Here is a 21,736-nt window from a genome sequence, read left to right on the forward strand (position 1 = left end):
ATGGTTTGCTCCTCCTCTTGCAGAGCAAGCAGTCTTCTAAAACATGTTCCCCTTTAGCTCTGCCATTGGTTTGGCTTCTTCACAATGCCAGTAGAGCCATTTTCAGCACCACATATCTGACTATACCTCTGCACTACTGAAAACTCTTCATTGGTGTCTGTCACTTTTACGCTCTTCAGATCACACGTGGCCTTGTGTGGCCTGCTCCCCAGCATCATCTCTAGCTTTGTCCCCACCCTGGTCCAATATCAGTTTTATACTCCTACTTTAATAAATACCATAGTTTGCAGTTCTTTAACAGTGCTGTTTCATTATTTTTCACCTTTGCCCAGGGCTACAAGTCTGTCTCCTTAATGTCTTCTTCGCTCTTCTTTATAGCTGATGCTCCCTTCAGCTCCAGTGCTGCCACCTCTGGGAAGCCGCCCTGAAACTCTCTCCCTTCAGGCTGAGTGGAATGGCCTCCTTCTGGGCCTCCGTATTCCTGCTGGGTCACTTATTTGATAGTGTACTCTATAGAAATTACGTTTTTATTTGTTTTTCTTACTAGATTGTAAGTGCTATGAAGGCAAATCAGCTCTGTGTCCCAGGATGCACTTAGTGTTCCAGAAAGATGCTAGTAAATCTCACCCCAAACACTGAATTGGGTGCCCTCTCTTACCTCCTTACCCAGCTTAGATTTCATGGTTCATCATAATTATGTCCTTGCAAACCACTTACTTACCTCCTTTCTCTCCCTCTCCACCTTCTCCTGTCTCAAGAACCTAGTCCTGGTAATACTCCGATATCCGTCTGTCTATTTGGTACCTGCACCCAAGTCTCTCAGCATTACTGGAGGGACTAACTTCTTGTTTGAAGTCAATGGTCACTAAATTCAAATGGGCCCTCAGTATTGCATGACTGCCCTATTGCACGTCTCTAAAATCTTTACTTTTCCATTCTTCCAAACTATTTTAGAACTTTTCATCTCATTTCTAAATTCTGAATCCGTCCTGCTTCAGTGAGCACAAAGAATGAATAAGACAGCTTCATCTTCTCACCAACAAAACTACTGTCTGGGCTTGAACTCTCTTCCTGTCCTTGGATTATAGTGGATTAAGTGTCAATTCTCTTCTAGTGCTGTCCATCCCATCCCCACTGCCCTTCTCAAGGATGTAGTTCTGCAATTACTCCCTCACTTCCTGTCATCCTACAAACATCCTCTGGCACCTCCTATTCAAAAAAACAGAAACAAAAACTTCCCTTTGTCTTCCAGTTACTACTCCATTTCTCTGCTCTACTTCATTGCAAATTTCTTTTTTTCTTTTAATTTTTTTATATAGACGTAATTTCAGACTCACAGAAACAATGCAGAGTAATATTTTTAAAATTCCCTTGTACCTTTAGCTCAGTTATCCAAATGATAACATCTTACATTTGCCTTATCCTTTTCTCTGACTCTCTTTATATTGTTCTCTCACTTATTACTTTGATATTTTCCAAATGGTAATTTTCTAATTTTCTTATTCCTTTTACATTTGTTAGATCCCATTCTGTTGTAAGGAGGAGCTTTCCTTTTTTTCCTCCAGTTATTTAATTGTTTGCTTGTTTAATATATTCAGTGGGTTATAATACATTCCGAGCACATTTTAGTGTTCAAATTGTCTCAGATTTGGCCTTTTCAAACTGCATCATTTTGCCATTACCATTTTTTTCATGCTCCTGTTCTATAAGCACTTAACTTTCAGGTATAACAACGTATTCCAAGCTTATCTAGTACATTTCCTCCTCCAGCCTTTGAATCCACCGTTTCTCCAGTGAGCATTGGTTCCTTTAAGTGGAGAATGGTATTTAGAAAATAAAATTTAGACCATAGGTGTGCTCATTGCTACTGGGTATCATCATTCGAGGTCCCCTTCGTAGACAGAACTAATAGTAGCTTAAGTTTCACCTTTTTAGAGAAACTTTTTCTGACTATTCAGTCCAGTGTAGCTGCACAGTCATTCACTGTCCAATCACCCTATTTTAACTTTCTGCATGACACTTATCACTCACTATTAGTTGGGTTATCTCCTTTTTTTTTTTTCAATTCCTATTGGTTGATCTTTTTATCTTACACACACACACACACACACACACACACACACACACACACTGCAAAATGAGTGTTGGAAGAGCAAAGACCCTAGCTATCTTTTCATTGTATCACCAGCACTTAGAAAAATGCCGGATGCCGGATTCCATAAGCTGATGATTAGAGGACCAAATAACTCCTTTGTCTTGGGGCACTTTCATATGTGTACCAGCTTTGTCCTGAACTCCAGGAAGCTTTGGGAGGGACTCGTGTTTCATGGACTCTGAGCACTTAGAGACTAGGAGAAGCAGTTCCTTCTTCATAGTCTAATGAAAACAGGAGAGGTTTCTCCTTGCTGTTAAGAAGTTTAATTCTCACAACCCTTCTATATCTGTTGTACATACTGACCCTAATACATGATTTCATAAAAATTATTCTATGAACCTTAATTTAAATATTTTTGAGATATTTATAATCATATTGCCCCTTCTCTTAAATAACTTAAATATTTTACACATAGTTGTATACATAAAGGTTAAATGTCCTATACTTTGATATTCTTGAAACGTATTAAATCTGTGCTTCTTTACTAGGATATCTGCTTTTCCTTTATCCACTTTTTCACTGCCTTTTTTATTTTTTTAAAGATTTTTTTGGGGAAGGGGAACAGGACTTTTATTGGGGGATAGTGTGTACTTCCAGGACTTTTTTCTAAGTCAAGTTGTTGTTCTTTCAATCTTAGTTGTGGAGGGTGCCGTGCAGCTTTAAGTTGTTGTCCTTTCAGTCTTAGTTGTGGAGGGCGCAGCTCAGCTCCAGGTCCAGTTGCCATTGCTAGTTGCAGGGGGCACAGCCCACCATCCCTTTCGGGAGTCGAACCGGCCACTTTGTGGTTGAGAGGATGCGCTCCAACCAACTGAGCCATCCAGGAGCTCAGCGGCAGCTCAGCTCAAGGTGCCGTGTTCAATCTTAGTTGCAGGGGGTGCTGCCCACCATCCCTCGAGGGACTCGAGGAATCCAACCGGCATCCTTGTGGTTGAGAGCGCAGTGGCCCATGTGGGAATCAAACTGGCAGCCTTCGGTGTTAGGAGCGTGGAGCTCCAACCGCCTGAGCCACCGGGCTGGCCCTGGATACATTATTATTGACTGAAGTCCATAGTTTATTCAGATTTCCTTGGTTTTCACCTGATGTCTTTTTTTCTGTTACAGGATTTCATTCAGGATACCATATTATGTTTAGTATTCATCCTTAGGCTCCTCTTGGCTATAATAATGTCTCACACTTCTTATTTTTGATGACCTTGACAATTTTGAGAAGTACTCGTTAGGTATTGTGTGGAGTGTTTCTCTTGGAATTTATCTGATGTTTTTCTAATGAGTAGAGTGGGGTTATGGATTTAAGAGGAAAGTCACAGAGGTAAAATGCCATTTTCATCGCTGCATCAGAAGTACGTACCAACATGGTTTATTACTGTTGATGTTGACCTTGGCTGTGGTCGTTTATCAGGTAGTGTAAAGTTACTCTTTGCCCCCGCCTTTCCATATTGTGTTCTTTGGAAGAAAGTCACTCTTCTCAGCCCATATTTAAGCAATGGGGAGTTACGTCTACCTCCTGAGGGTAGAATATCTCCATAAATTATTTGGAACTATTCTGCACAAATGTGTCTATTCTCCCCTATTTATTCATTTATATCAGTATGGACTCATGGGTATTCGTTTTGTACTTTGAGTTATAATTTAATATTACTTTACTTATTTGTTGCTCAAGTTGTTTCAGCTTGGGCCATTGGGAGCTCTTCAGTTTGCTCCTGTTTCCCTGTGATGTATCCCCATCCTTGCGGATGGTTTTGTATATCGTTGTTTGAGTACTTTCTTATTTTCTGATAGTACAAGATGCTCTAGACTTGTCTTGCATATATGTCTTGACCCAGTTCTAGAATGAGTGTTTTATGTTTTTTTTTAACTGAACTGGATTCTGTTATACTATCTGTTTTGTTTTTGTTTTTTTAATTCTGAATTAGCATGAGATATTTGTAACATTATATTTTTATCAAAATATTTCAAGAATGGTCTGTTTGCTTTGTGACTGTCCAACTATCCTGAATATTTTGTTTTTTGATTAAAGATATAACTGTTTTTAGTTGGAAGCAAGTTTCCTATCAGGTGACTAACATGACATCTCATTGTTGACCTGACCTTTATTTTATTTTCAGGTAATGAACTGGTTTTATACAAGTAAATTTTTCAGATGCTTAATGCTAAGACTTTTCACTTATCCATTCTTTCCTTCCTTTAAGGAACATGTTTTAAGCACTTACCACATGGTTGGCATAGTGCTGGGTGCTCAAAACAGACAAGACACAACTCTGTTTCTTGAGTAGTCCATAATGCAGTGGGGACATAGATTCACTTCAGCATGATAATGCTGTAGAACAGGTAAGCTCAAGATGAAGTAGAAGCCAACAGCGGAGATCAAGGACAATTTCTTGACATTTTGAAAGATGAATATTAATTAACCAGACTAAATGGGAGAGAATGAGAAAGCCAAGGAGGTTAAGGGAGATGGGCAAGGATGTTTTCACAAAATGAGTAGCGTGTAACTGAGTATGGCCCTTCCAGTTACTACAAGGAGCTCAATGCAGCTGGAGCATAAAATAAGATAGAAGCAATGGTGAAGTTGAGCAGTCAGCCCAGAGTCCGTCGTGAAGGGCCTCATATGCCATGTGTAGATGTTAACATTTTGGGGCACTGTTGGAGAGGTTTTGTGCAGAGGAGCAATCGCTTTGACGATACTGGGGACAGTGAATTCGAGTAGCCAGGAAACGAGGTGAGGAGTCCATTTGAATAACAGGAACCAGGGATGAGGACAGTGGTGGAGTGGAGTCGATGGAGATACAAAGGACGCATGGATGTGAGGTTAAAAGAGAGTGGGCAAAAAAATACATAAAAATAAAATAAAATTAAAAAAGAGAGTGGGCGATGAAGTGGTGAATAAAACAGACCTTACCTACATGTTCCTGACAATGTAGACATATAGGAAAATAACCGTAATGAAAACAGGGTCTAGTGATTGATTACCGGTAAAGGAATAGTACCGGTGAGGATCAAGTACTGAGTCACTCCAGCATAACACATTCTCAAGTTCTCAAAAATAGAACCAAATAAACTGGAAAGAAGCTAACACTAGATGTATGGAAATTTTTCAAATTAAAAATGTTTTTCTCTCATGCAGTCCTTATAGCTGTTGTACCACAGCCCACTTTAGGTATCCTGCCAGTGCCTCTAAAACTGTTCCATTTCCTGGCAGAGCTTAGCTGGTAGTGAGTGTCTGTTATCGCACATGGAAATCATAGTGACACAGAATATTTACAGAGCGCATTAGTCTCACCAGCTCCTCCCACTGTGCAAATAGCTCCATAAATGGAAGTTTGGCACCTTGAAAACCACACATATTTTTGGCCTGCTTACATGTCATTTTACAAGCATTATGGATTACTATGTGTCACTGTAATATTAATTGAGGTTATTCTCTGTTAATAAGTGATGCATGTGCCTCAAAAAGTACCTGAAGATTAGGACATAACTGAGTTTCTAATTGAATCTGGCCGGTATTGTCATGAAATATCTTAGCATTTCCATGAAGCCACTGTCAAGTGATAGCAACTCATTTCTGCAGATGGGAAAATTGAAATAGTGACTTAGATGTATCACCTCAACCCTCCTTGTCTAATAATGTCTTCTGTATATTCTGTTTCCAAAATAATGTGGTTCAAAATAAAACAAGCATATTTAAATGTCACATAACAAGTTTATATAATCCCTTAGTCACGAACGCAGTTCCAGAAGGAGGCAGAAGGCATCCAGAACAGAATATTGTAATTTTTATAAAATGAGAGCTGGAGAAAGGACTGGGAAACAATCCAAAAGGCTCCTACACAACAACAGCCTCTCCTAATTGAAGTAAATTCAGTAAGGTAGTAATCATTAGGTTTATTAATATCCACTGAAATGCAAAACAAAATAAGAAATACAGTTCATACCTTGGCTTGGTAAGTGCCAGAAAAACAGGATTAGCCTACAGTTGTTTTGTTGCTGCTTCATACTAGTTGGGATCAGAAGAAACTTCCGAAGAGGCTGCACAAGTGATTCTCCAGCTCCTTTTACAGATTCATAAGACCACCTGACTCATTTTCTCTCCTAACAATTCATGAGAAAAATAGTATCTTTTAATAAGGAACTAATGAGTTGATGTCTCAGATTTATGCAATTTCCTCAGCAATGTATTCATGTCAGAATTTAAGCATAAATCGTTTTTAACATTAAGTCCAACTCCTGTTCAATACAAGCTCCTGACCAACATTCTTAAAACCGCCATTATAGGCTACTCAGATGTTATTAGGTTGTAGAGTCTTCTTTGCTTTTTGTATAATGGCAGTCTAGACTCTTAAATTTTTTTAGTAAGGTCCTGAAGATAACACTGTGTTTCATATTCTCAAGTAGCCTCTAGGAAGTGCCCTGTAGAACCCAAATTGAAAAGAATATATAAATCTGTATTTGTGGCTGTGGTCCCGGTGAACTCTAACCACTCCCAAAACTCTCTTCCATACCTACCCCATACCTATACCAAGTGATACGGTAAATTTGTCAAATTCAACCGTAATACCTAATTTAGATGTATGGACCTCTAGAAGTGATGTGCAAAAAATTATAAAGCTGTGCTGTCCAGTATGGCTAGCCACTAGCTACACATGACTATTTAAATCAAAATTTAAATTAATTAAAAGTAAATAAAACTTAAAATTCAGTTCTTCGGTTGCACTAACTACATTTAAAGTGCTCAGTAGCCACATGTAACTAGTGACAACTGTGCTGGACAACGCAGATGTGCAACAGCGCAGATAGTTAATTTGACAATGTTGTCTAGAAAGTACCGATACAGAAGGCATTTTAGTTGATAGTGACATATATTTATATGTTAAAATGCCATGTGATGGCTTCTCACAAGGAAAGGCTACCAGATTGATTATAAATAGAACCTATAATTTCATTTCATTGTGCCAAAAAAGTGACTTTTAAATTTGTAAATCCCACTTTCTTTCCTCAAACCCCTACCCTAAATGTTTTACAAATGCAGAATGTCTAAAGGCTACATGTGCAGAATTGTACATAGAGCTAGTTCCAGAGTCACAGAATTTCTCCAGTCCATATTGTGCTTCTCCCTTCTACACATTTGCTTATTAGCTTCTCCACAATGTGTTGACTTAATTATCACACACAAACACACACACACACACATACACACAAACTTCTGTGTAATCTGCTGATTTAGACTGTAGCTCCTTAATGGACAAAGGCTAAAAGGTAGCCATTTTTGTGTATCATCTTGAGGTGAAGCCTTTAAGTGCCATTTGTACTCCCCTGTATTTTTCAACTTTGTATAAGAAAGTGATTGTCCTTGTTCTTAAGAATGATAAAATAATTTTTATCCCTAGTTTTGTTCAAAAGCAGACCCTCTGATAAATGCTGTTCTATAATGCCTGAGTCCAGGCTAAGCCAGAGAAGGGTTAGGAGGAGGCTGGAACATCTTGTGCTAGAAAGTGAAATACTCAAAAAATGGTGGGGACATTATGTCAAAGGATATAGGAGCCAACTAAAGGGGGTTCCCACTGGCGAAATCTGGGGGGAAATTAAGTGTGATAATGAAATGTAAATCACTGAAAAAATAGGAAACTATGAGTTCATACTGATGATGGATGAATGGATGGATGAGAAAGGAAGGCCCTTCTTTAAATAGCTGACAAATGTGGATGGAGTGGTGAAGCTGGAAAATCACCGTTTCGCAACCATAATAATCAAGATTGGTTTGGGCAAGAATTACCAGTGGATGCTACATATAAGAAGGCAGTCTATCAAGAAACAGGATGCTTACGTAGTCTTAATTGTCTTCCCACATATGGCTTCTTAATTGTAAGGAGAAAAATAACTGTAAGGAAAAACCAGTGAGAGGCAGATGGGCCTCTGGATTGAGACCTTGAGAGCCAGTCAACATCACTTACTTCCTATTTGTATGTAAGTGGGATGCATAAGCTGAATTTAGTCATGAGGAAACATAAGACAAAACCAAAATGAAACACACTCTATTGAAAAAAAAGTGACCTGTATTCCTAAAAATGTCAATGTCTCAAAAGATGGGGGCGAGGAAGGCAGGGGAAGGCCGAGGAACCAATCCAGAGATGTGACAACTTAGTGCAAATCTTTGATCGAGGACTGGATCCTGGACTAGAAGTGAAAAATAAAAAATAAAAAGGACATAATTGGGACAATTGCCAAGATTGGAATATGGATGGTAGATTCAATAAAGTATTGTATTGATGTTAAATTTCCTAAATTTAGTAACTTTACTATGGTTATATTAGAGAATACCATTGTTCTTAGGAAACGCACAGTGAAAAGGAGTAAGAGGGCATAATGTCTATAACTGATTCTCAAGTGGTTCAAGAAAATAATTGTGTTTGTGGAGAGAGAGAATATAATAACAAATGTACCACATCATTAGCAGTTAGGGAATTTGAGTAAAAGCTACAACGGAGTCCTCTGTTTAAGTCTTGCTGATTTTCTGTACATTTGAAATTATTTCAAAATATTTTTTCATTCTATTCAATGTTTTATAGCACTTTCTAAGGCACAAGATGACGTGATGACAATGAAGATGCAATCAGAGAGACTTTCAAAAGAATACGACCGACTCCTACAAGAACACTCCGAACTTCAGGTGGGTGCCATCCACGTCATGAGCCTACATTTTTGAAATTGTAATTACTCAAGACAACTGTTTACGGGTTTTTTTCTCTTCCCAAATCAAGAGGTTTCACTTAATCCTAGCATTGTTAATGGATTAAAGGAAGCCAGGATTTTACCTAGAGGGAGAAGATTAGGACATTGCATGAAAATACAAGATAATCATGACAGGGAATTACTGACATACTAACTTTTAGCATTCTAGTTTTGAAGTTTTAAGCATTAAAAGAATTAAGCTGTAAAAATGGCAGCATTGAAACACACACTGTTTTTTTTCTGGAAAAGTGTAGTTTTGCTGTTTGGAATGTTTGTCATTTTCATGTCAAAATAAGGCCAAAATTAAGGCAGTCCCACTTCACACTACTCCTTGTAAGCCCCTCTTAAACATCTTAGGACAAAGCCTATTGGCATTCCGATACATGATTTACCTCCAAAGCTGATTTGGAAAATGGAATTGAAAAAAAAACCACACCTTTTTGTTGTTAAAGTCACAAAGTCGGACGCCGTAGATTTTCTTTCTCTTCCCCTTCCAGCAAGTCAGTTCCCAACATTTATCCACGTTGGGCTTCTCTTTCCCTTTCCTCTTGGGCTGCCAGGCCCTAACCTGAATTGATGTCCCAGCTACACTCTAACCATGTGTGGGGAGAATTCGAGGGAGAGACCATCCAGGGGCAGCCCTGGCCCTCCTGCTTTCTCCCAAGGTTGGGGGGGTCTGTGTTCTTTTGCTTTCAGGTTGCGCTTATCCTCAGAATTTGGCAGCCGTATGGCTTTCAATCAGGGAGTTTTAGCAATTATAGCTCTACGGTTATTTCACTGTCGTAGAAGCCCAAGTCCCAGGACTCGTTTCCATGCCCCGTCATGGTCATTGTATCTCCAGGGTTGAGCACTGTGCTGGCACGAGGCAGGGAGGCGCTATGCTGACAGGCCTTGCAGTCAGACAACCGTGGAGTAACTCTGACTCGTACTAGCTTTGTGATCCCAAGCATGTTATGTAACCCCTCTGAGGCTCACGTTTCTTCATTGTAAATTGGAACAGGAATAGCACCTGACTCACTGGGTTGTTGGGAGAATTAAGTAGAATATGTAGGGCACTTAACACTACCTAGCCTGGCTTATAGTAAACACAAGAAATGATTGCTATTGTGATCATTATAATTTTCATCTGTATTAATTCCTCTGTAGAAGTTTTGCTGAAAAATAACTTATTCTCAGCCAGTCATTTTGGCCTTGATTTCAAGCCAGTCAAGAAGCAATCCCAAACACATTTGTAATCTGGTATTCCTAGTGGAGTTGCACATTTGCTTTAACTAACCGACTATGACCAGAGGGCAGCTCAGAGAAGGGTAGATACCCTGTGGTTTTAAACACAGGACACCAAGAACTCAGTTCCCTACTCAGTCTGGAGTAGGCAGTGAGATTTTCAGCAAGACCACCCTTTCCCGATGTCTAAACCAGAGGTCCTGAAATTGCCGGCTTCAACGCAGCATCCTTGAAGATCCACGATTGGAAGGGAGGAAATGTTCAGAAGCCTCTTGCCTAGAAATAGAACCCATTGGTGAGGTCAGAATGTAGTCAACAAGTGGACTTTGCCAGGTGTCAGAAATGTTAAAATCCCTCAATGAAGAAAAGAGAAGCAGCAATATTTCCTCATTTTCTTATGTCCAGTGGCCATTGCTGAATGTCCCCTTTGTGGTAACAGCTAATGATTCTCTTAATCCCTGGAGAATGTAGGTGACAGAGATTCCGTCAACCTATATTCTTTCCCAAAAAAGCCTTCAGCTTGGAGCTTATGCATTCTTGATAAAAGATGTTAAAAAGCTCTTATGAGCAGTTTTTTCCCAAGAAAGCAGTTGTTATACCTGTTTCTTTGAAAAATGACCCCATCGCAGATATGCCAATTGCCATGCTGACAGTGGGGCCCATTCACTAGTGCGTTTAGCTTTGACCTCACTTCTGCTTGTATCCAGGTTTTTGAAATGTTTAATGGATGACATTTATTGAGGGTATGGTCTGCACCGAGCACGTAGCTAATGGCTTCATATATGTTATCCTGTTTACTCTCCATCACAGCCCACTAAATTAAAATATTTTAATACCCTATTTTGTAGATGAGGAAAATGAGACCCAGAGATATTATATACTGTACCCAAAGTTACTGAACTAGAAAGGGATAGCATTCAAAGTTGAATTCGAAGTCAGTAAATCTTTCTTGGGAACCTCCATTATTAACCACTGTCGCCTTTGGCCTGTGCTGGTCATTGGAATGTGTGTTCTGGGATCCATTATCTTCCACTGCCCCTCTACTCTCTTTCAGGGAGTTACATTTCCCAGGCTCCCTTGCTCTCTGGCTTCAAGGTGGGTTTGGCCAGTGGGTGGCACGAGTTAGGAGACTGAAGGCAGGAAGAGCGGGAAAGCCAGAGATTTTTACAGCAGCAGATCCATCTCTTCCCAATAAACCAATCACCTATAAAACCAATTTCCCGTAATCAATACCTGTGGGAAATAAGCAAACCTCTCAACTCCGTAGTTCACCACTTTTATAAACCTCAGGTGAATCACTTGACACTTGACCTTTGGCTTCGTCAGTACTTGAGTGAGGATTGTGATACCGTATGAGCACTAAACCGGATTCTGTGCAAGAAAGCACTTGAGATATTTTTAAACAAGGAAATCTCTATACAGCCATAAGATGCTAGTAGTTGTTTCTTGATTGGACACGTATTTTCCCATCCAGCTACTCACCCCACCCCCATTGTCCATTATGAGAACATTTATAAAATTCTGAGATCCACGTGTCATTAACTGAGAACCATTTTCTAAAAAGTAATTCTTATACTTTTATCAAATTACCATGTTTCCCTGAAAATAAGACCTAGCCGGATAATCAGTCTTTTGGAGCAAACATTAATATAAGACCCGGTCTTATATTATAGTAAAATAAGACCGGGTCTTACATTAATGTTTGCTCCAAAAGACACATTAGAGCTGATTATCGATATTCACCTTCTGAACCCTACTTGAGAAGCAAAAGATTGCTGTAGACCATCTACTGTAAAAAGCTACATCAAATTGTCCTTCATGAATTTTACTTCTATTATCAAACCAACCTTAATAATTGAATTCTATCCTAAAGTTCTTTGGGAAACTTAGCTTTCTCAATTTTACATAGTTGATTTACCTTAAATAAAATAATCATAAAATAAAGGACTATAAAATATTAAGGAAAGAAAGGTGGAAGGCGTGGAAACTGGTTTCTTTACTATAAACAAATCCCACTTTGCATCTTTAAAATCCGTTTGGGTTTCCCCATCTGGTTCCCTTCCTGTTATAGGCACTAAATAAATATTAGAAAACAGTCCCTTCCAAGCATGTACTCTTAGCCTTTCCTTGTTTGCTTTCGCTCTCTTCTAGAAAAGAAAAAACCAGAACTAAGCGTTTTGGCAGCACAAATGCATACGTACCTGCCAGTTTTCAAATTTCATTTTGGAAAATCACCCTTCACTTAAGGGACTTGTCCAGGATCACAGCTCCATTAAAGCTGTGATTTTTATCTAAAGTGGTAAGATATATATAAACACGTGAAAGCAGTACCCTGTCATTTAAAATGCCTCCTCTATCCCTGTCTTCTGATTTGGTTGCTGAATGTTATTATTAAAGTCGTTCTGGAAGCATGAACGCTTGGCCTGAATGGAGCTGTGAACGTCCCATTTCCAGGCTGTAGGACTGCAACTCCCTTTTATGGGATTTTTTTCTCAGTGTGGACTTTTACCTTCTTAGTGCAAATGATCTCTGAAGGTTAGTTTCTATCCCATTTTCCTCCATTTTTAAATGATGCATTATAATCATCTTTACAGCATGATCAGCAAAGAGTATAATTTGAGAAGCCAGTTCTCTTGGCAGATATCTGAAGTACAACAACAAAAGGCCGCCCCATCTGGGTTTTTTGGTTCCCTTCATTCTTTCCTTGCCAAAAATTCTTAATTGGGTTTGTAAGAGGGGAATTTTAGAAATTTTGTTTTCCTGATATAACCTGTGAAACTAAAGCAAAATAGATTAAGGAAGGGTGGAAAACTGAAGTTACCGAGTGTTACTTTCCCATTTCGATGTTTTTTCAAGTAAAACCCACCAATTTTGTAGTTTTTAAAATGTGAGACTTTCTCAATCCATATTTCACTTTTGATTACTCTCATAACTAATAACTGTACACAAAAAGAGAATTTTTTGTAAAGTCCTGGTTGTATCTATGAATCTGTTTCTCACTCTGCAGCAATTACCTAAGTCATATTTTTTTCTTGCAGGATCGTTCATGGAAAGGCAACAAGAAAGGCCTGTGAACTGTGTGAAAGAAAGTTGTGATACATACACCATGTCAAGATGCTAAATTTGTTGTGTTAGCCTCTAGAAAATTTAAAATTCAGTTCAGAAAAATGTACTATGACCAACCAATATTTTTTTAATGCCATACATAAGCTGTTATCATAATGGCATTATATACAGTATTTGATGATGTTTCACATATATTGTAAAGTGTGTATTCTAGCTTTTAAGTAAAATATAAGCATGTTAAACACCTTATTAAGATACTGATAATAACACTGTATAGTGGTTGTTTACCAGTAGAAGGAAAAATTTCATTAGCCAGTTACTTCCAAAATTAGATTTTTAAGTTGTATGAAACCATTAATAGCCTTAAAAGCTTTAATCAGTTTCCACTAATAATAATCTAATTGAATCAGATGATGATAATTATTACGTATATGAATACAGTATACAGTATCAGCAAATTTGCTCATAGGGAGATTAAATAAGGATAAATGATCAGAATTTGCCACCATATTTATAGGGAAGAGTCAGAAAGAGCAAAAAAATAAAAACAATGACCTTAATTTTTATTTTTTTTAAGCCTGATGACACTATGGCTTACTCTTATAAGACAACTCTATTGATAATTATGTTTTTGTTACTGTGCTTCTGCACCTGTTGGGCTGTTTTTGTTGACAAGTGTGTTAACACATAATTAATAAGCATTCTACCTTTTTAAAGTTCATCTAGTAATGGAATTTACATCTATTTGTGTAACTGTCACAGCCCTGAACTGAAATTATTTTACAACAGTGTGGAACTCTTGACTCAAAAAGTTAATGTACAACATATCCAAAAAGCAAGTGTTTCCCATTGCTGAGAGAGTTACTGATTATACAAATATTACCTCAAATACACATACACTAGTGTCACAGTTTCTCTGAGATGTTTCTATATTCTGAAAACTAAATATTAAATGCTGTTTCTCCATTTAAATATTCAGTTTCCTTTAGAAGATGATAATGATTATAATGTTGATCTGGTTTTTGTTATTCCAGTGTTTAGACCTGAAAATCATCTTCCTTGTCTCATAAAGACCTAAATATAAAAGAAAATGGAAAATAATTGCTAGAGTTTTTACTTTCCTGATATTTGTTTCATCCTTTGTAGTTTACTATCACTTTAGCACCAACTTCACTTATAGTTACTTTTTTTCATTGTAAAATGAACAAGTACATAAGAATTTTATTTCAGATAAAAGTCAGGAGTTCCTGCCAGAAAACAAGACATGTAGGAGACATTTAATAGGAGTAAGAAATGAGAGTGAAACCATGTGGGCTGACAACACCATAAATAACAAGGGAGGGAACTGTGCTGAAATAGGACAGAACTGAACAAGTGACAGCTCAAAGTATCAACTTAGAAATATCAAGGTAAGAGCTATTCAGATAAATATGTGTTAATAGATCGGGAGCGTTTGTGATTCTGGCCTGCTGTACAGATATCAAGTCTAATGAGAGAATAACACAGAAAAGTAGAAAATTTAGACTTTTAAACTTTAGAATTGGTAGAACTAAAATCTAACCCCAGCCTCACAATAATTTAACCATGTGATTTTGAACATTATTCAAACCTGTTACCAACTTCCATTCCCTCCTTTCCATAATAGGAGTAAGAATGCTTAGGTCAGGATTAGTATATAAACTAAGATAATAAAACTTTGATTCTCAAAGTTGTTCAGACTGTACAGCAAGGGGAAAGTCTGAGTACTCTTTGAAGAGCACGAGGATTTGAAAGATTTCCCGAGAGCACTTTAAAGGGTACATTTACGTAACCTTGGACTTCAACCCTCAGTAACCTGAGGCCTCAGAAGTTTGAGCCATTTTTCCCAAGGTAACATGGATGGTTAGATTCAGGGCCAGGATCTGAGTCTAGAATTTAGGTGTTCTGGTTCCCCGGATATTACTCTAGTCTTTATAAATACAAGTTAGCTATAATTTGCTAAACAAAATGTTGCCATGTTTAGCGAAGTACTTGGGCTTCAGAGTCTGTGTACGTTACCACCATACTGAACTGTCCTTCAAGCTATGAGGTATGATCAGAAAATACAATGAATGCTACTGCCAAGTGCCATCCGACGGAAAGGCAGGGACCTTCAATACGGGAAGCAGAGCTCAAATCTTAGTAACTGTGACAAGTTTCAACTGGTTCGGTGCAGTCAGGTGTGAGCTACGGTTGAGAGAAGGTGTGTTTTAAAGTGTGCTGTAAATCATCATCATGACAACTCTCTGTGTCACACATCGCGTCTGATATGGCAATTTCTGTCAAATAAAAACATTACGGTGTGTCCTCATCCACCTTATTCACGGGCTCTGGCACCGTGTGACTTCTGGCTAGGCAGCCATGACAGTGCAACTAACGACACTCACGAAAGAGGACTTCCAGAACTGCTTCAGAAAGTGGCAGGAACGATGGGATAAATGTGTTTGAAACAAGTAGGGGTATTTTGAGGGGGATTAATGGCAATGTGTATTTTACTATAATAATTTTTTATTAATTTAAACAGTCACCATATTTTTTTATCATACCTTATTTTATTTTACCTCATTTTGTTTTATCATACCTTGCCAATGATGTTGTTTGGCAAATCCTATTATTAGAAATAAACATGTGTTCCATGGACTTAGTTACACTGCATGTTAAGTTATGTTACCTTCTATTATCAGGGATGATTTCTTTATGTCTTAGGCTGGTCTGCACTGTCAGCTGAAACACAGCCATGCATGCCATTCTTGTCCTTTCCTATCAGAGTTACACAGAGTTTTGCCAGACTTGCAAATCTACTTCGTCTGGACTCCAGGAAGTGGCACTTAAGTTCTAGCCAAGCACTCTAGAATTTGGCATGAGTCATCCTCGATATTTACCTGGCTGTAACTTGGGCCCCAGTACTAGTAACCAGAGTACCTTGAACCCCAATCGAGAGCCTGGAGCTTCACTACTTCCTACGATACTGTCCTGATACCCATGCTTGTAGCTCTGGGTGCTGGTCTCTCCTTGCCTGCTTCCTCCTTGGAACTCCCGCCAGCCATTTGGATGCACCTCCTGTTTTGCTCTGCCTCTCGAGGTTAGTCTGGTCCTGCATTCCCACTCCATTGCCTGCCTTCTCTCCTATCCATGTCCAACGTCAGCTGAACGGCCCTTCCCAGCCCTGCTGACTTGTGATACACCTTGTATCTGCATGCCCACAATACAATGTGTAAATATAGGCAGTCTTTGTAAACGTTGACTACAATGATTCGTCTAAAGCCCAGGAATCTTTTCTGGATTTTTTTGTCCTTCAGCCTACCTTTCCTAGAATTCTTGCAAACTCACAAAGATTCAGTTTGCGCTTTTTAACATTTCTTTCTCTATTCAATTTCCTTAACGGCATTTTTGCCTTCACAGTGTTGCTTTCCATCTTGATCTCTAAACAAACAGCCTTTGCTTCTACAGCCAAAAGTGACTTCCAACACTACAGAGCTAACAGCCCCCAAAAGATACCCATGTCCTAATCCTGGGGATAGTCTCTTCTCTGGCAAAAGAGTGAGTATTACTTTATATGGGAAACAATGTGACTAAGTTAAAAATCTCGAGAGGGAGATTTTCCTGAATAACCTAGGCTCTAAATGTAATTGCAAGTGTCCTTATAAGAGGCAAAGGGAGATATCACCACAGGAAGAGAAAGCGTCGTGACCACAGGCAGAGACTGGAGTGCTGTGTCCCCCGGGGCTGGAGGAGACAAGAAACAGATACTCCCCGAGAGCCTCGTGACGGAGCGTGATCCTGTAGACACCAGTGAAACTAATACTGCACTTCTGCCCCCTAGAATTATGAGACAATAAATTTGTTGTTACAAGCCACCAAGTTTGTGATAATTTGTTACGGCAGCCACAGGAAGCTAATGCAAGAACATATGTGACAAATCTGTAATGTGCTGGACTGAATTTCACAGTGTGTGAAAAACAGGTACCTTTAACATCACTCCTACCTTTGTTCTTTTTCTCCTTCAGTTTTATTTCTCCCCATTCCCACTGCCACTGCCAAACCACACCATCGTCATTTATCACCTGGACTATGACAACGACAACGTCCTCCTGGTCTGCACTCTTACTCCTCGCGTCGGAACATGCTGTCATCCATTGTCATTCGCCGCTTTTAAGTCTTCCGATTATTTCCCATTGCACTTAAGATCAAGCTCTGCAAACCTCACCAGACTCCCACCTACTCTCCAGCCTCATCTCCGTCCACGCTACCTGTCAACCACACCTGTAGCAGATTCTCCTTAGAACAAGCCAAGTTCTTTCCCCTCTCAGGATTTTGCATACACAGTACATGCTGCATCTCAACCCTATCTGTCTGAAACACTTCTGTCTGAAATTATCTCATGTATGGTTTGCTTTTGTCTCCTGCCCAGCGACTACACAGTTCCTGCACACAGTAGAAGAGTTTCTCAGCAGAGAGTGAGGAAGATATTCCGAGGGATATTTAGCAAAATATAAACATGTTTTTTGTTGTCATAACTGGGTGAATGCTATTGGTGGGTAGAACCCAGGGATGCTGCTAAACTCTGAAATGCACAGAATAGCAGCCCCCCAAAAAAGAATTGTCTGACCCTAAATGTCAATATTGCAGGTTGAGATACCCTGCAACAGATGCTTGTGGCACAGGGTACTGGTTGTCCCCCAATATCCATTCTTTCATCTGCGGTAATACCCTGATATTTGTATACACAACTGCCAAGCATAGACAGTATTTTCTAGTCTCATGGTAGGTGGAAATAGGCTGGAATGTCACGTGGTGGCAATTGCTTTTTTTCTCCATCCTGCTGCCTGAAACAGACACTGCCATCTTTGATCATGACATTGAGACCATATACGCAGAGGATTTTGTGTCCCTGACACCAAAGAGCACCAAACCTCTTCTGAATTACTTCTCAACAGATAGTTGAATAAATGAATGACACCAGATATCCTTAATGCATTGTCTTTCTTAATGGCCTAGACATGAATAAAAAGCCAAAAATATGTTTGTCTTATCACAAAACCATCACCTTTTTTTGTTTTATCTCTGCTAATTCCCTGCCTTTTATGTTAGGGTTATGATTTTAAATTATTAATATATCCTCTGCTCTCTCTGCAAATTCCACTTTTTGTATTTAACTTAACCAGTCTCTCTGCAACGTACGATGTGCTCCCATGATGTCTGTGCATTTCACACTATAAGAGTTTACAAGAGAAGATCCCTGGTCTCCTCCTTCCTTCTCTTTACCACGACGTGTGCGACAAGAACAAACACCGCACAAACACAAGAACATTTGGTCACATCATGTACACACACAGTGCATAAGAGCCTGAGGTGTAATTGTGACAAAACTGGTAAAAACTTAAGTTTCTACAGGGTTTTGTTCTTGGTGATCACCCCTTTTCCTAAATTTGAAGTTTTGGCCATCCCCCCACCCCACCCCCAAACCAGATGCCTTCCCAGTTAGCCAGGTTTCTCCAGAGAGTATATTGCTCCAGAAATCTTTTTTCTCCCAAAAGCATCAGCAATGGTTAAAAAAAAAAAACATTCATTTTCATTCTCCCAAGGGCTGCCACTTTCCTGGAATACAAATCATCTAGACGACCAGTTCTCAGCCAAGGGCTTCCTGAAATAACCCTCCATGAGAGTTTACTTCCCGAAAAGTTGGGTTTTTTTGTTTTTTCTTTTTTTTTTTTAGTCTTGAAACAAAATTGATTTATGGCAAATATAGACAATTTAGAAGTTACAAAAAAATTACAGTTAGAGGTTTGGTTAATGTTCTTATACAAATACTTACAAAAATAAGATTATATAATACATACTATTTAGTAACCTGGCTTTATTCCCTCCACATCAATAAATGTTCTTCTATAACAGGATTCTCCACAGGAGAACTTATCTCCCATAGGTCTTACACACATCCCTCGAGGGGTCAGAGGTTTTCCTAAGTCCATATACTCACACTCATATGCCTAATCCATTGCTACCACCATTGAGAAATACTGACCCAGGGAACCAGTGTTAGTGATGAGACCCTGCCATAACCACCCAATATGTGAGGGCAGGAAAAGTGGATGAAACGCAACAATCCTAGGACACAGAGCATTTAATTTATCCCTGTCGTCAGACATTCCATAGGGACCTTTATTGGCAAAATGTGCTCAGACGCAGTAGAGAACTATGATTACATGTACGGACTACCTGGGATCAAATCCCATTTCCTTTACTACCCATTTGAGCATCACTTTCTTCATTTTTAAAGTGACAATAAGCCTTTCTACCTCATGGACTTCCCTGAGAGGATTAAATGAGGTGATACACATTGTTAACCTAAAAATAAAAGGCCTTTCAAAGTGAGAGACGACCAAGCATTTATTGAGAGCAAGAAGAATAACTATTAAGGAAGCACTGATTCAGACAGAAACCCAATTGACGTCCCCATTAGGAGACAAAGACAATGGGTATTTATGAGAAAGGTAAGGGGAACAATTACATCAATAGAAGGAAGGCATTTTTATGGGTGCAGATAATGTAACACAGTGGTGTTAATTCTGAGCAGTGTGTTTTTCCAGGACCCATCAGCTCCATGTCAAGTCCTTGTTGTTTTTTTTTTCAATCTAGTTGTGGAGGGCTTAGCTCACTGGCCCATGTGGGAATCTATCCAGCGACCTAGGTGTTGTGAGCACTGCGCTCTAATCACTGAACAAACCGGCCACCCCAAGCAATGTTTTTAATTTTCAGTCCAGTCGCCATAATAACTGCTTTCCTGTTGTTTTGCAAACAGCTCTTTTCCAAGACACAAGGTTGCTCAGCTCCAGTCCAAAGGTTATTTTGCCCGTTTTAAACATTCCAAAGGTTTGAGACGTAAGACATGCACGGCAGTTCCTCTGGCATGGCAGCCCCGGCTTCGTTTTAATTATTGTATACTCCATTTATATTACTGTAGACAACATAAATAACTTTTTCTGCTGGTAATCTGAACATTATACGGAAACTGGTACCCAACGATGACTTACCCCATTTTTAAAAAAAGATCATTGGAAAGGAGAATTTATAAATACATTTGAAAAGCAAACTCCCTAGTTGTATGTAATGAAAATGTTCTGGGGGGCAGTTTAGGATGACTTTTCCTAACAATCACGGGCCATCCTCCTCCTCTGCCCCAGACAAAGTGCAGTGCCTGATTTGTTTAGGAATGCAATCAGTGTTTGCTTATTTGTATTTCCTTCAATTCTGATGCATCAGATTCTCTTGACATGACTCTTCCCATTCTCTGCCTTGAGAGTGTGTCCCGTTGGCTAAAGATTATGACAGGATCAGCTACAGCTGTGACCAGCTTTCTTAGAATATATTAATAAATCCCTCTTCCTTCAAATTCCAGCGGCAGACTTGGTATTGATGTGGGTAATGTTGGATCTGCCGGCAGCTTCTGAGTGTGGGCCGTGATCCTGTCTCGTGAAGCCGAAGAATGGAAACACCGATCAGGGAGAGGCAAAAAGTTTTAAAAAGAGGATAGTTTATTAGAGGCAGGAGAAGAGGTTGCAGCTCCTGAGCAGGAGGGGGTCCCGAATGGGGGGTGCCCCATGACTGAGGCAAAAGCTCTTACTTTTATACCTTCCCTTTGCCTTCTTGGGGAAGGGGAGCTCTTTGGAGAAGGGAACTTGTTTGAAGAAGGGAACTGGCGCCTTCTAATGAAATTTGTCTACCAGGTTTGCTCTGCTTGCCCATCTTAAAGGAATTAGCAAAGTAACCCACTTTTTATCTATCAGATCAGCTCCATTTGTCAGGCCAAAATAAATTTTATGATTAACCTCAAGGCCTTGTTACATTATGTCCTGGAGCAAAGGGGTGATTTCAAAACCTGAAGTTTAGGATACAACTGTCTTTGTTTATTCCACCAGGGACCTCCCTGTCTACCTAGGGACATGCTAACTCTCTTGCATCAGTATTACAGGAGGGCTGGGGTCTGGGGTGTTTCAGCAGCTACTTGAACCTTAACTACCACCTTTTTTTTCCCTTTCCCAATGATTCACACACACACACACACACACACACACACACACGCACGCGCGCGCGATGATCCAAAAGGAAAAAGTCAGAGTCAGGGTTGGATCTGGGTTTTTTTCAACCTAGAGCATATACAGTTGAGGGAGTTCTCTGTAAGAAAAAGAATATAAAAGTACCAAAGCAAAATGAGGTCTGAACATGAGAATTTATTCGAAAATGAACAAAAATCACAACAAATTGCTTAAACCTTGGAGATCCAGACACTTTTCTTCTAAGGTCCTCGGGACAAGTCATCAGGAGTGCTTCCTGGTTGCACCCTGCTTCCTCCTCTCTGCCCTGAACACTCCACAACCCAGTATTCCAAGGCCCCAAACTTAAATTTCATTAACTCCAGAGAAATCTACATTTAGGTACAAAATGGGAGGGCAAAGTAAATGTAATCAATGCGCTGAAAACTTCCAAATTAGAGGAATGTGAATCACAATCACTTTTTTATTTTATAGTAACATATTACTTTTCTAT

The 21,736-nt window shown here is 39.3% G+C and overlaps 1 protein-coding gene across 3 annotated transcripts in view; it reads left to right on the forward strand.

The window, feature by feature from the left end:
• Positions 1 to 15,371, forward strand: part of LOC117012155 (B-cell receptor-associated protein 29) — a 51,236-nt gene extending 35,865 nt beyond the window's left edge. For all 3 annotated transcript variants that reach the window (XM_033088108.1, XM_033088109.1, XM_033088110.1), the window contains exons 7-8: positions 8,719 to 8,819; positions 13,144 to 15,371. In XM_033088108.1, the coding sequence (XP_032943999.1) occupies positions 8,719 to 8,819; positions 13,144 to 13,179 (137 nt within the window). In that variant the 3' untranslated portion in view covers positions 13,180 to 15,371. The remainder of the gene's footprint in view (positions 1 to 8,718; positions 8,820 to 13,143) is intronic.
• Positions 15,372 to 21,736: the final 6,365 nt, after the last annotated feature.

Source organism: Rhinolophus ferrumequinum, chromosome 20 (genome assembly GCF_004115265.2).
Source record: "Rhinolophus ferrumequinum isolate MPI-CBG mRhiFer1 chromosome 20, mRhiFer1_v1.p, whole genome shotgun sequence".
NCBI classification, from domain to species: domain Eukaryota; kingdom Metazoa; phylum Chordata; class Mammalia; order Chiroptera; family Rhinolophidae; genus Rhinolophus; species Rhinolophus ferrumequinum.